The 12,062-nt window shown below is 49.9% G+C and overlaps 1 protein-coding gene across 1 annotated transcript in view; it reads right to left on the bottom strand.

Moving 5' to 3' along the window:
• PEPD (peptidase D) overlaps window positions 1-11,492 on the bottom strand; it is a 1,156,120-nt gene extending 1,144,628 nt beyond the window's left edge. The window contains exon 1 of the mRNA XM_069639310.1: window positions 11,322-11,492. Coding sequence (XP_069495411.1) covers window positions 11,322-11,326 — 5 coding nt within the window. The 5' untranslated portion in view covers window positions 11,327-11,492. The remainder of the gene's footprint in view (window positions 1-11,321) is intronic.
• Between the last annotated feature and the right edge of the window lie 570 nt (window positions 11,493-12,062).

Here is a 12,062-nt window from a genome sequence, read left to right as displayed (position 1 = left end):
GGTTCCAGTTCACCATCTTACATTGCAAGTGTCCATCCCTCTCCCAACCAAATACGTGGTTACCCAACTACAACAAAACAAGGCTCTGAATTGGCAGATGGAGTAAAAGGTTAGTCTGAAAACTCCACTCATTACCATGAACTGCACTTTAAGGTTTGAGAGAGTCAATAACTTTTGGTTCTGAGAAAGGGCTGCTTGAATTAGGACCATATGGCACATTATTTACAGGGTTTCCTTTCATTTACATCTCACCAATGACCTCAAACAGGTCAAACCGGGTCAGATTGTTGAGCAGTTTTTGGAGTGCCATTTGTCATTTGAAAGTCACATTTAAAGTGATGCTGCTTTCAGATAGTGTTCTATTTGTGCGCAAGGAAAGGGCAGAAGGTCTCGATCACAGCCTCTGACTCATTTCAGATAGCCATACAGTGGAAACATCCTACTTATATACAGCACAGATGCCAGCCTCCAGGTCAAATAGGCAGGCAGCATCTGACCAGAAACTCAGTCGATTTAATACAATATTCCTCAACTGAATGGTCTTTGTTTTAACTATTAAGAAAGCAAAAACTGAAATGGAACAATACAGGAGGTGAGGAACCAGACCACCATAGGAGCACTGGTGAGTTTCGTTACGAGGCCAGAGTGAAGCAAGGGGCACGAAGGTAAATAAAAAGCAGGGTGTGGCCTGAGTGTAAGAGCATCCCTCACTTCAAACCTAGGACCAACTTCCCACACAGGCTGCAAGTCACTACAACTCGACAACAGGCACATATATGAGCGTTCATTTTTCACTACCCGGAGGGTGCTCTGTGCCAAAGGAAAGTACTAGTCAGCAAACAACTCTTCTGACTAAACATCAAAAGGAGGCATTCAGCTGATGTGAGCACGGAGGGCTGGACTCTGCTTCACAGAGTCCTCCTGGAGCTTAGCAAATGTGCACATTTCGGTGTGCATTTCACAGCAAGTGTGATACAGCGGTCTCTACACAGTCTGGTCACAGTGCTCTCTCCCAGTTACATTTCAACTCCTCCTGCGAGTCACATCTACCCCAATCCTCAGCTTTCTTCCATCTGCTTGTTCCTTAACTGTCCATTGCCTCCCATTTCTCACGTGCAATCTCTGCCCCATTTTGTTTCCCGTATAGGGCCTATATTTTCCTCTCTTTCATTCCCCCCTTTCTTAATCTTGCTTTCCTCACCTTTTCCTTGACTATCTCGTTTTCTGTCCCACTTTAATCTCTTTCACTCTGTCTGCATGGCTGTTCTTATTTGAGCCTTACACTAGCTGGGCATAATCTCTTACAGTGCAAGACGCCTTACATTTGGTCACTTATTAAATGGCAGAAACCCTTTTAAATAGAAGTGGAACCCATTCACTATACCATCCGTCCATCAGACATGGCCTTCAGGGGCCTGTGTAGAACTTTTCAAAGTAATTCAACCCACAGGATAGGATCTCAAGTAGTTCAATTTCTGGACTGAAATAATAAAACCTCTTATCAGATTGCATTCTGGTACTTGTAGGCCTGTTTATATAACCTTTACAGGAATGTAAAATGAAACTCAAAGATGGCAGCTCCCTGAAAAAAAGTGGATTAGAGAGTGCTTCTTCTGTCTATTTTAAAGAAAAAGTGTGAAAAAAAGCATGTGATAAAAAGTGGGCATTGGTCTCACTCCATTACTACTGGTCAAATATTCACACTTCAGAGTTATTTTGTATGCAGATTACTGTTGTGCAGCAGGAAATATTTACATCTGTCCATGCATGGGGCTCACCCCATAGGGCCAGTTACACATGCATGTAAACCTCCAGGATCTTTGCACTGCCTGCCTTTTTTTTTTTTTTTTTTAAATTCTAGCCAGAACCTTTCTGCCCATCATCCTTGCCCTGCCAATTAAAGGAGTACATTTTGCTGTTCTAAACAATGAAATAAAGATATAACATCAAAGCTCGAACTCAGATCTTGTCTGCAGGACCGAGCAAAACCAAACAAACTGTCTCATCAAATATATTCCCCTTGGTTTACGGGGAACTTTACAATAGGCCCATGTGTACACAGTGCAGGTTCAGCCTCTTGAGAAATCCTAGCTGCACCACTGCAGCCAACTCAGTATGAGAAAGGACTCCCGCCAGGACAAAGAACAATTTGCATGGGGACAAAACTTCAATAGAACCATGAAAAGAAGTGCAATTTTTTCCATATGCTCCTGTCCCGAATCCTAACTCTAAACAAATCGAACTGCTGAAAACAGTACCAAGTTTCAAACCTGTCCAATTAAAACCAACAAAGAAGAAAGGTTGCGGCTGAAAGTGCCCAGAACAGCAGCAACTTCCAATATACGCTTTCAACTTCAACTGAAAAATGTTTCTGCAGTTTAGACTTTTTTTGGGACAGAACAGAGTGAAGCTACATTCTATCATTTACAATTTCAGATGCGGGACACCTTCTAAAGGGGAAGCAGGAACACAGCAAAGCGATTGCAATACACGCCCTCATACCAACTGAGGCAGGCATCTACACGTTGGGAAAAAAAATCTGGGCTGGGAAAGTGTAAAACAAAATATTACTTTTTACCCGTTCTTGACCAGAAAGCACTCTGAACTATGCAAACTACCGTTTGAGCACTAGCCGAACGCTAAGCAGATGCGCCAGCCCACGCAGGGGGCGTTAGAGGCGCAGCTCACATAGCGGGCCGCCCCTCTGGCCGCCCCCTGCGTGGACTCGCCTCCTCTACGGAGGACGCAGTCAGGGTGCCCTCGGGGGTCCGGCCGGAAATGGCCTTTCCCCCCCGGGGGCTTAAATAGCCAGGGTTGAGAGAGCAAGTCCTCTCATCCAGCCCTGGCAGCAGCGACATCGGAGCAGCCACAAGTGACGAGGACACGACACGACGAGCAGGACTAGGGGATTTATCTGGGAAAGGTAAGGTGTGGAGTAAAGGGACAGCGCGGGGGCGCTGGTCCGTGCCGTGGGCCTCGGTGTATTTTCCCATGGCTTGGAGCCCACGGCATTTCCTCCGCAGTGCCTCAGGGGCACAAAGGCTGAGTAAAGGAGTTGATGGACGGTGCGGGGCGCCGGTCCTTGCCATGGGTGTGGAGCCCACTCATGGCATTTCCTCCTCGGTGCCTAGAGGGCACAAAGGGGCCGGTGAGGGATGGTGGTTACCTGCGCGCATGGCGCACGGATGGTTGTCGGTTGTTTTTATGGGGCATCGGATGGGCCTGTCTCCGAGCGGGGGATTTTTGATTTAAGGTGGCAATGTAATTTGTGTATAAAAAAAAAAAAAATGTTTGCTATAATGCAGCGATCGGAGGGGATGTTAGCATAGCGGTCTTTTTTAATTTTAATTTTTATGTAAAAAGTGCTATGATGTGGCGCTTGGCAGCAACCAGGCGCACGCGGGGAATGGCCGCCAAGAGGCCATCTTATTTGCACAACTGTACCCCGCACCCCCCCCCCCCCCCGTTTGTTTTTTGTGGCTTTCGGTGGCGGCATTCGCCGAAAACAGGGTGTCTTTGTTCCCGATTGATTCCACATTTGCATGGACGTGCGGGGGAGGATTGTCGCATCAAGTTGTTTAAACAGTGAGAGCACCATGTAAGCTGTGGAGAGCCACGCTGGCCGTGGGGACGCCGCATAAAGGAGGGCAGTGGGCCATTAAAGCAGGCGGTAGCCGGAAAGTTGGGATGGTGCTGCAGGCACTGGCCGGGAACCATAGGGGATGTTCCCAGCTGAAACGGCATCCTGGCGCGCTGGGCTGCGAATGCTTAATTAGGAAGGCAGATGCGTACGTTCCCAGCACGTTGTGAGTTTGTGAGCAGGAGGGTCCACCGGAGCAATGCACCGGTGCGGGCCTTTTGTAGGGAGGGGCGGATGCGGGGAAGTTTTTTCCATTAGGCAAGCTGAGTTGTAAAACAACGGGGGCGAGGCAGTGAACTTTTCACCGTAGTAAGAGCAAATTTAAAGTACGACGATCTGGGGCACTGTCTGCTTCCGTCAGCGCATCAATCATCAGGCAGTGACACGTGTGGAATGAAAGGAATTTATAACGAGCGTATGCACAAGTATGTGCGGATTGGTGCGCGGGCAAGGTTTATTACCAAGCAGCAGGCACACCAGTGTAAAAGATGTATGATTAGTTTCACCACGGGTACGGTGTATTTTTCCATGGCTTTTCAGATAATGTAAGAAGGAACGTATAACGTACTTACACATGAGTGCGTACTGGGTGGGGGCAAAATGCAAGGTTCATGGGGAAGGAACTGTTTGTTTCATATTATCTTGATAAAGAAGAGGAAATTAATTAACTTTTTCATAAGTTTTCCGGTTATTCCATAAAGGAATTTATAACGCTTCATGGGGAAGGAACTGTTTGTTTTCATATTATTTGATGAAGAAGAGGAAATTAATAACTTGTGTCAGAAGTTTTCCGTGTTATTCCAAGAAAGGAATTTATAACGCGCATATACACAAATGTTGACCGGCTTGAGCATAGTTCGGGATGGCGGACGTGAGGGGATTCATGCACACAGCAATACAATATTAGACATGCACGGCGAGATGTTAGGAGGACATCTTTTTCATCCCCCCTTTGGGGCGGCCGTGGGGTACTGTGCCAAGGTGCATACAATGTACAAGGTATCGGGGGCACGCATATGGCTTAGTCAAAAGGACAATATTAACAAATTATGTCTGTGTTTGCAGATCACAGCAAATATCTTCCAGGTACGGCACCAGAGGTGGTTGGTTAGAACGAAGAAGGAAAAGATCTGTGGTAAGGAAAGGGGCCTACTGGGGGCTGGAAGTGGCTAGCAACTGAAAAAGGCAGCCAATGGACTGCCACAGGTAATGTGAACAAGGGCAGGAGGGACAACGGCATGAGGGAAGGGCCACGGCACTGGCATTAAACAGGGGTTGCAATAACATGGGACTCCAGAAGGAGTAGCGGAAAGGGTTTTAAAGAGACAAAACTGGTCAACAGTATATTAATCGACAAAATCTGGTTGCACTATTTTATTTGCTTTCTTACCCAGGGACAACAGACAACATGTCCAGCCAGGGATCACCAAGTTTGTTTGACAGTGGGGAGGGCACTTCCGACAGTGGAAGGTCCTATGAGAGCCAGGAGGAGGCTCAGATGGTGGCATGGTTCCAGGAAAGGGTCCGAAATAAAGGTGCGGAATGGGCGAAAAGAATGGTGGAGCAGTCTCTGGAAGGATCGGCACCAACGGGATCACCGGACACAGGGGTACCTCCAACGGGGCCAGAGGTAGTGACACCCACTCCCACCAAGAGAAAGCACGCGCCCAGGAAGCAGAAGGGTAAGGAGCATAACACTGTAGTGAATGCGTCTCCAAATGTATCTATTCCGCTGCCCACAACAGAAATTTCCCCAAGCACAGGTACTGACCAGGCACATGGGGCAAGCCAGGGGATTCAGCCAGCAGCATTGGTAAACACTGGGCCTGTGGGGACGGTAGCGAACACGGGGACATCCCCCCAGAAGGTTGCACAGCCCGAGGTAAGCGGGCAGACCATGGAGTGGGCAAAATTGGAAATGACTAGATTCATGGACCAGATTATGCTCCGGTTAGGACAGGTACCAGTGGCGCCTCAAGTGGGGAACGGGGTGGGCCCACTCGCCGTCTGGGGGCAACCAACAGGGCCGGTTGCAGTCGCAGGGGCACAGGTAGGACTCCCAGGGCAGGTCAGCGGGATAGGGGCACCAGCCAATGGGATACCCCAAGCAGCAGGGGTAATACCACCAGAGGGGCTGCCCGCGGGTTTCCTGGGGTCCAATAGGGTGGCACCACCAGAGGGACTACCAGTGACTTCCTTGGGTGCGGGGACATCCACTGTAAGCGGTGGGGTGCCATTGGTAACAATAGCCCCAGTACTGACAGGGAGAAGTACGTTGTCTTGGTACATTCATAAACAGGTAAAGGAACGGATATGGGCAAGGGATTATTTTGACATATTTTCTATGCTGACATCTGAAAATGAGGGCCCAGATGTTAATGTATCAAAAGAGGAGGAGAAAAAGAGGCAAAAACGGTACAGGCCGGAGGAGACCATTGACAACTGGTCTAAAGCCTTCTCCCTGTAGGCTACAGTGATGATGGAAAAGTTCCCAGAACAAGGGACTGACCTATGGAATTACAGGGATACCATAGTGGCAGAGCATAAGACATATGGGACGACGGGATGGATAGATTATGATAGGGGTTTCAGGCATAAGATGGAGGATTTGCCCTCAATGTCTTGGGCCCAGAAGGACACAGAGGGTTGGTTCGCATTCATGGGTGGCCAGGAGAGGTCCAGCGAGCCAATCAGAGATACTACCAAGTCCGGGTCGGGTAGGTACAACGAGGACAAGAGGGAAGCTTGGCAGCCCTTTCGGAACAGGCAGAGGGGCAGGGGGAGAGACGGCGGGAGCAGACCGAGGGCACGGGGGAGCGGCAGGGGCACCTCGGGGGCTGACACAGCCAAGGGCACGTGCAGGGGTTTTAATGCAGGGTACTGCCGCTTCGGCCGTGAATGTATATTTGCCCATGCCTGTGAAAAATGCAAAGGGTCCCACCCCGCCTCTTCATGCTATCAAGGGTCCAGGGGACCACGGGGCAGGGGCCGAGGTCAGAGCACCCAATGAGGGGAGCTGGGGGAAGGGACCCTCACCCATAAAAATGACAACATTACAACAATGGCTAACGGAATACCCCAAAATTGGCGAAGGAAGGTTGATCTCACAGGGTTTCAAGGAAGGGTTTAGGATCCCGTACGAAGGACCCCTAACTTCACGTGGGGCTAGGAACCTACCTTCAGAAGACAAGCTACCAGGGATTGTGAGCGAAAAACTGGCCAAAGAAAGAGCATTGGGGAGAATAGCGGGTCCATTTTGGGTGGCTCCCCTCCCTAACTTCATTGTGTCCCCATTGGGGGTTGTCCCTAAAAATGAGGAAGGAAAGTACAGGTTAATTCACCACCTGTCTTACCCTGATGGGGATTCTGTGAATGATTGGCTGGACCCTGATTATTGCTCCGTTACATATGCTTCCTTTGACAAAGCAATGGAGCTACTGGACCAGATGGGAAAAAGAGCATGGTTGGCAAAGGTCGACATTGAGTCTGCTTTCAGGCTCCTACCAGTCCATCCTGATAGCTTTCATTTGTTGGGATTCAAATGGGAAGGCCAATTTTTCTTTGACAGATGCATGCCAATGGGGTGTGCTGTTTCATGTGCCTTCTTTGAACAATTCAGCTCCTTTTTGGAATGGGCAGCAAAAGAAAAGGAACCAAGGGGGGCAATCATGCATTACCTGGATGATTTTTTGTTTATTGGTAGGGAGGGTACTGAGGACTGCGGTTCGGCATTAGCATCCTTTCAGGTTCTAATGAAAGAATTGGGGATACCCCTAGCCAAAGAGAAAACACAAACCCCAGTCCATGTCCTCACATTTCTAGGCATAGAAATTGATACGTGCAAAGGCACATGCAGGTTACCAACAGAAAAGGTGGAAGGGCTAATGGAGTTGATTTCCAGTATTCTAGCTAAAGAAAAGACAACTTTGGGTCAAGTGCAACAGCTGCTTGGGAAACTCAACTTTGCAGCCAGGGTGGTTCCAGCGGGAAGGGTGTTTGCCAGGAGGTTAGCAAGAGCCACAGCGGGGGTGACTAACAAACACCACCACATCAGGCTGAGCGCCGCACTCAAGGAGGACCTAGTCATGTGGCGGGGGTTTCTGAAGGGCTTCAACGGGGTAAGCCTTTGGCGGGACGCATGGGTTACCAGCAGTGAGTTGCAAATGTACTCAGACGCCTCGGGAAAGGAAGGGTTTGGTGTGATCTTGGGCTCGCACTGGTGTGCGCAGAGGTGGCCAACACAATGGAGAAAGAAAGGGAGGTTGGGGAACATTATGGCGCTAGAGCTGTTCCCAATCGTGATAGCCCTCCTGTTGTGGCCAGGTGAGTTGTGCAACAGGAGGGTCCGCTTTTGGTCGGACAACAAAGCAGTGGTCCAGGCCATCAACTTACAGTCCGCTTCATGCCCGGTGGTTCTGGGGCTGCTAAGGAAACTTGTGGAAGTATGCTTGTACCAGAATATTGAATTTAGGGCGAGACATGTACCAGGAATTGTGAATGTGGCTGCTGACGCTCTTTCTCAGTTTCAGTGGGAGAGATTACGGAAGGCCCACCCAGGGGCACAACAGAGGGGCACAGAGTTCATGCAGGAGTGGTGGCACCTGATGTCGTGGACCCGACGCTCTGGAAACTTGGGGAGCAGTCGCTCTCACCAGGAGTGCGGTCCAGGTATCAGAAAGGCTACAGTAAGTTTGTAAGGGTGATTCAGGAAGAGGGACATACAAACTTGGGTCTTACAGCACAGGTAGAGCGGTTCGTGCTGTGGGCACACAACCAGGGGCAGAGCAGGAGCTGGGTCACAAGCCATTTAGCCGCCGTAGCATTCCATTCCAAACTGAAAGGAGAAGGCGACCCAACTAAGGAATTCTCAATAAGGGCAGCAGTCAAAGGTTGGGGGAAACTAGAAGGGTGCAGGAAGGATGTACGTAAGCCCATTAACTTTGAAGTGCTGGGGAAGTTACTTAGGGAACTGGAAGGGGTATGCATAGACGGTTTTGAGCTCGGGCTCTTCAGGGCGGCATTTGCATTGGCATTTTTTGGGGCCGTCCGGGTGAGTGAATTGGTGGAAACAGGGAAGGCTGATGACTCTGGGCGGGCACTGGCTCCGGGGGATGTCACATTCACAGAGGATGGCCTCATGGTGAAGGTCACGAGATCAAAGACCGATCAGGCCGGGAAGGGCGCCTCAATCAAATTGCGAAGGGCAGCGGAACAGTCCAGCTGCCCCACTTGGCTACTGTCCCACTACATGACAATGAGGCCGGCCGGTGGGAAGTACCTCTTAATACACAGGGACGGGTCTCCACTGACGATGTTCCAATTCCGGAAGGTACTGGCCATGGCTTTTAAAAAAGCAGGGTGTCATGGGCAAGGATGGTCCACGCACGGCTTCCGGATAGGGGCAGCAACTACAGCATTTCAAGCTGGGATGCACGGCGCAGCGATCCAGAGGTTGGGTAGATGGCAATCCAACAGGTATAAACTGTACATTCGCCCAGGTGGGCAAGACAACCCAGCCCCTTCAGTGGAATAGGTCAGGTCCCAAGGGGACAACAGAAGGGGGGTGGGTGGGTCTGGGGTGTAGGAAGGGTAAATGGTTGTAACAACTATGCAATTTTTGATTTATTGCAGCTGGGAGTACCGTCTGGATTATTGGCCACTCGTTTATCAGCAGAGCGGAGAAATGCGCCCGCACGAAGCCGGTTCGGGGGGCCAATTTGGGTTTTCGGGACACCGAGCTGGTGTGGCTAGGCACCCCGGGCATGCGTTGGCACGCACTTCTCCCCGCGCTGCGCAGGCAGATCACCAAGAGGGCCCCCCCAAGGTTGTTGGTGGTGCACCTTGAGGGGAATGACCTTGCAGACTTGGGAAGGGGCAGATTATTGAGAGTAATGCAGGAGGGCATTAGGATCTTGGCAAGAATGCTGCCTGCAACGGAGATAGCTTGGTCTGAGCTGATCTCAAGGAAAGTATGGCGGGGAGCAGAGTCCAACGCTGCAATGGAAAGGTCTAGGAGGAGGGTGAACAAGAACATGGAGCGCTTCATGAAGCAGGAAGGGCTGGTTTTTGTCAGACACCTGGAATTATGTGAAGGGAAACCAATAGATTTTGCAGCAGATGGAGTGCATCTTTCAGAGCACGGGATGGGCCATTTCAATTTAGGACTATGGGGACTGATGGCAAGAACTGGGTGTAAATAGGGATTGGTGAGGATTAGCAGGAAGAGGAATTTGGTGTGGGGGCATTTGGGGTCGCGGGGGGGCCACCCCAAAGCGTGGCGGAGTTACGAGGGCGGTCCTAGAGAAGGAGGCACGCTGCGGTCTGGTCCTTGAGCTACAACCACTGGCTGCTTCAGGCAGGATGGGGTGACACGGGCGCTGATTCCACCAGGGACGGTTGGGACTCCTCAACAACCGATGCAGTGGCCTTATTCGCTCCATACTCTCTGGTCTCTGGAGGAATGACTGAACTGGCAGTGGAATCCAGGGCGGGCCGTTCTCGCAAGAACGGATTGGTGTGAGATGGCTCACAGGCTTTTGGACAAGGGATTTTTGTAAGGCGGGATTGGCGGAGCCACCCGGCTAAGGACCATGGTTTGTGCCAGGCAGTCATAAAACCTGAGCAGGGATGGGGGGGCCGCCCTCATAAAATGACTCCAAATTATGCGACCAGATGTTTTTTCCAAATAAAATGTTATATATGTTTCCAACTTTCAGAAAGTTTCTGACTCCATCATTGGGGCAGGCAAGCGGGAGATGTTATGATTTTACCAATATGTTGTAAGGGGCCAAGGAGTAGGGGTTAGCCCCGCTATGTACACAGTTTAAAGGAACATTTTCTAAAATGTCAACAGAAGCATTGGGTTGCACCTACCTTCTTTCTGAGTAGTTCTGCACACAAGCAAGTCAGGGAGACAATCCAGTCTTCTTTCTTTGTGCATTGGTCCAGGTAGAAAGCAATTGGATTGTTGTGGCGGGAAGCTAGCCGTCTTTTTTCCACCATGGTGTGTTGTTCCGGCTTGATTACAAAGGCGGGCGGCCACCACGAAAGGTGCCCTTTTATGCCCCCACCTCAAGTGGCGCAAAAGTTCAGAGAGCCTCCGACTTCCGTAACGTTACACAAGTACTATGTGACTGCCAGTCAGCAGCTGCCTCTACTGTGCTGCGGCTACTCTCCCCACGGCAATCGGACCCCACACCCAGAGAAATGTCGCCCTCAAGGGACCAGGGCAATTTCACCCCCTGGGGCAATTGCGCCCCAGGCAGCCGCCCACTTCACCCGGGTTAGGAAACAGGCCTGATTATTATATATGTAGTCACTGACACCAGAGCAGGGTCTGTGTAGTAGCTGCACAGCAGTTACTGAGTCTGGAAACATTCCAGAGCCTGAACCGTACCATAGATGAGCTTCGGAGCAGCTACTGGGTCTACAATACCAACAACAGACTGCCCTGTGTAATTTCAAAACCAGATGTTTAGAAATTCACGTACTTACAATGTCTACTTTCAACATGTGATAAATTCAATACAACGAGGTACAGTTCAAAATGCATTTCCAGAGGTTGCAGTTGCAAAAGAGATCGTCTTAACAATATAACTAAGGGTTGAGAACGTCTAAGTTAATGGATGCTAAAAGAAATGCATTTAAAATTCACTACAAGAGCGGGATCGCATGCACTCACCTCATTCTGCCTGGAATCAGAGCGCCTGGGGACTAGCTCCGTTGGTGACAGTGCGCTGGCAAAAATACCTTTACCATTTAATATTTAACATCAGGATATGACGTTTCGTAAAGGGTAGAGTCCCATTCGAGAAACGAACCATAGCATCGCCCCGCCCTCACGTCATCACGTGCTCTGCAACGTTCACTTCGTCATCTTTTTCCGCACGAGCGGGAAGGCGAGGCAACTGCACAAGCGGGACTGGAGAGGAGAGGCGAGGCGAGGCGAGGCGTTGCAGGACTCAGCGGGAGAGATTCCTCCGTTACAAAGCACATTTCGTATTGTTGCTTGTTATTTGGTGCTTGAGTTAAAGTTTTCTCATGTTACTTTAATGCGGAGCAGGGAAGGGAGTATTTCTATGCATTTTGGGGATTTGTAATTGCATCAGGGGTGAGAGGTACTTAAAGTACACGCGGGTTATTCTTTTTAGGGTTTTCTCATGCAGATGGACGATTTGTACGTGGGAAATGTGTTTTATGGAGTGGTGCAGCGCGTTCCTCCCTTCCCAACAGGATTTCCACTGTACCAGTGAACAGTACAGCAAATAGTGAATTATCCTCCCGCTGGAGAGGAGGAGGGTGGGGTTGGAGGATTTGTGATGGGGATATGTATGTGCAGCAAATGGGAATATGTGTTTTATGCAGACAGACGCATTTGGGTACGAATTTTCAGCATAACAGTTAAGTTATTTTTTCTCCTGCT

Source organism: Ambystoma mexicanum, chromosome 1q, assembly GCF_040938575.1.
Source record: "Ambystoma mexicanum isolate Mex_15411 chromosome 1q, UKY_AmexF1_1, whole genome shotgun sequence".
Lineage (NCBI taxonomy): Eukaryota > Metazoa > Chordata > Amphibia > Caudata > Ambystomatidae > Ambystoma > Ambystoma mexicanum.
The sequence above is the reverse complement of the archived record's forward strand: the minus strand, read 5'-3'. Positions and strand labels throughout refer to the sequence as shown.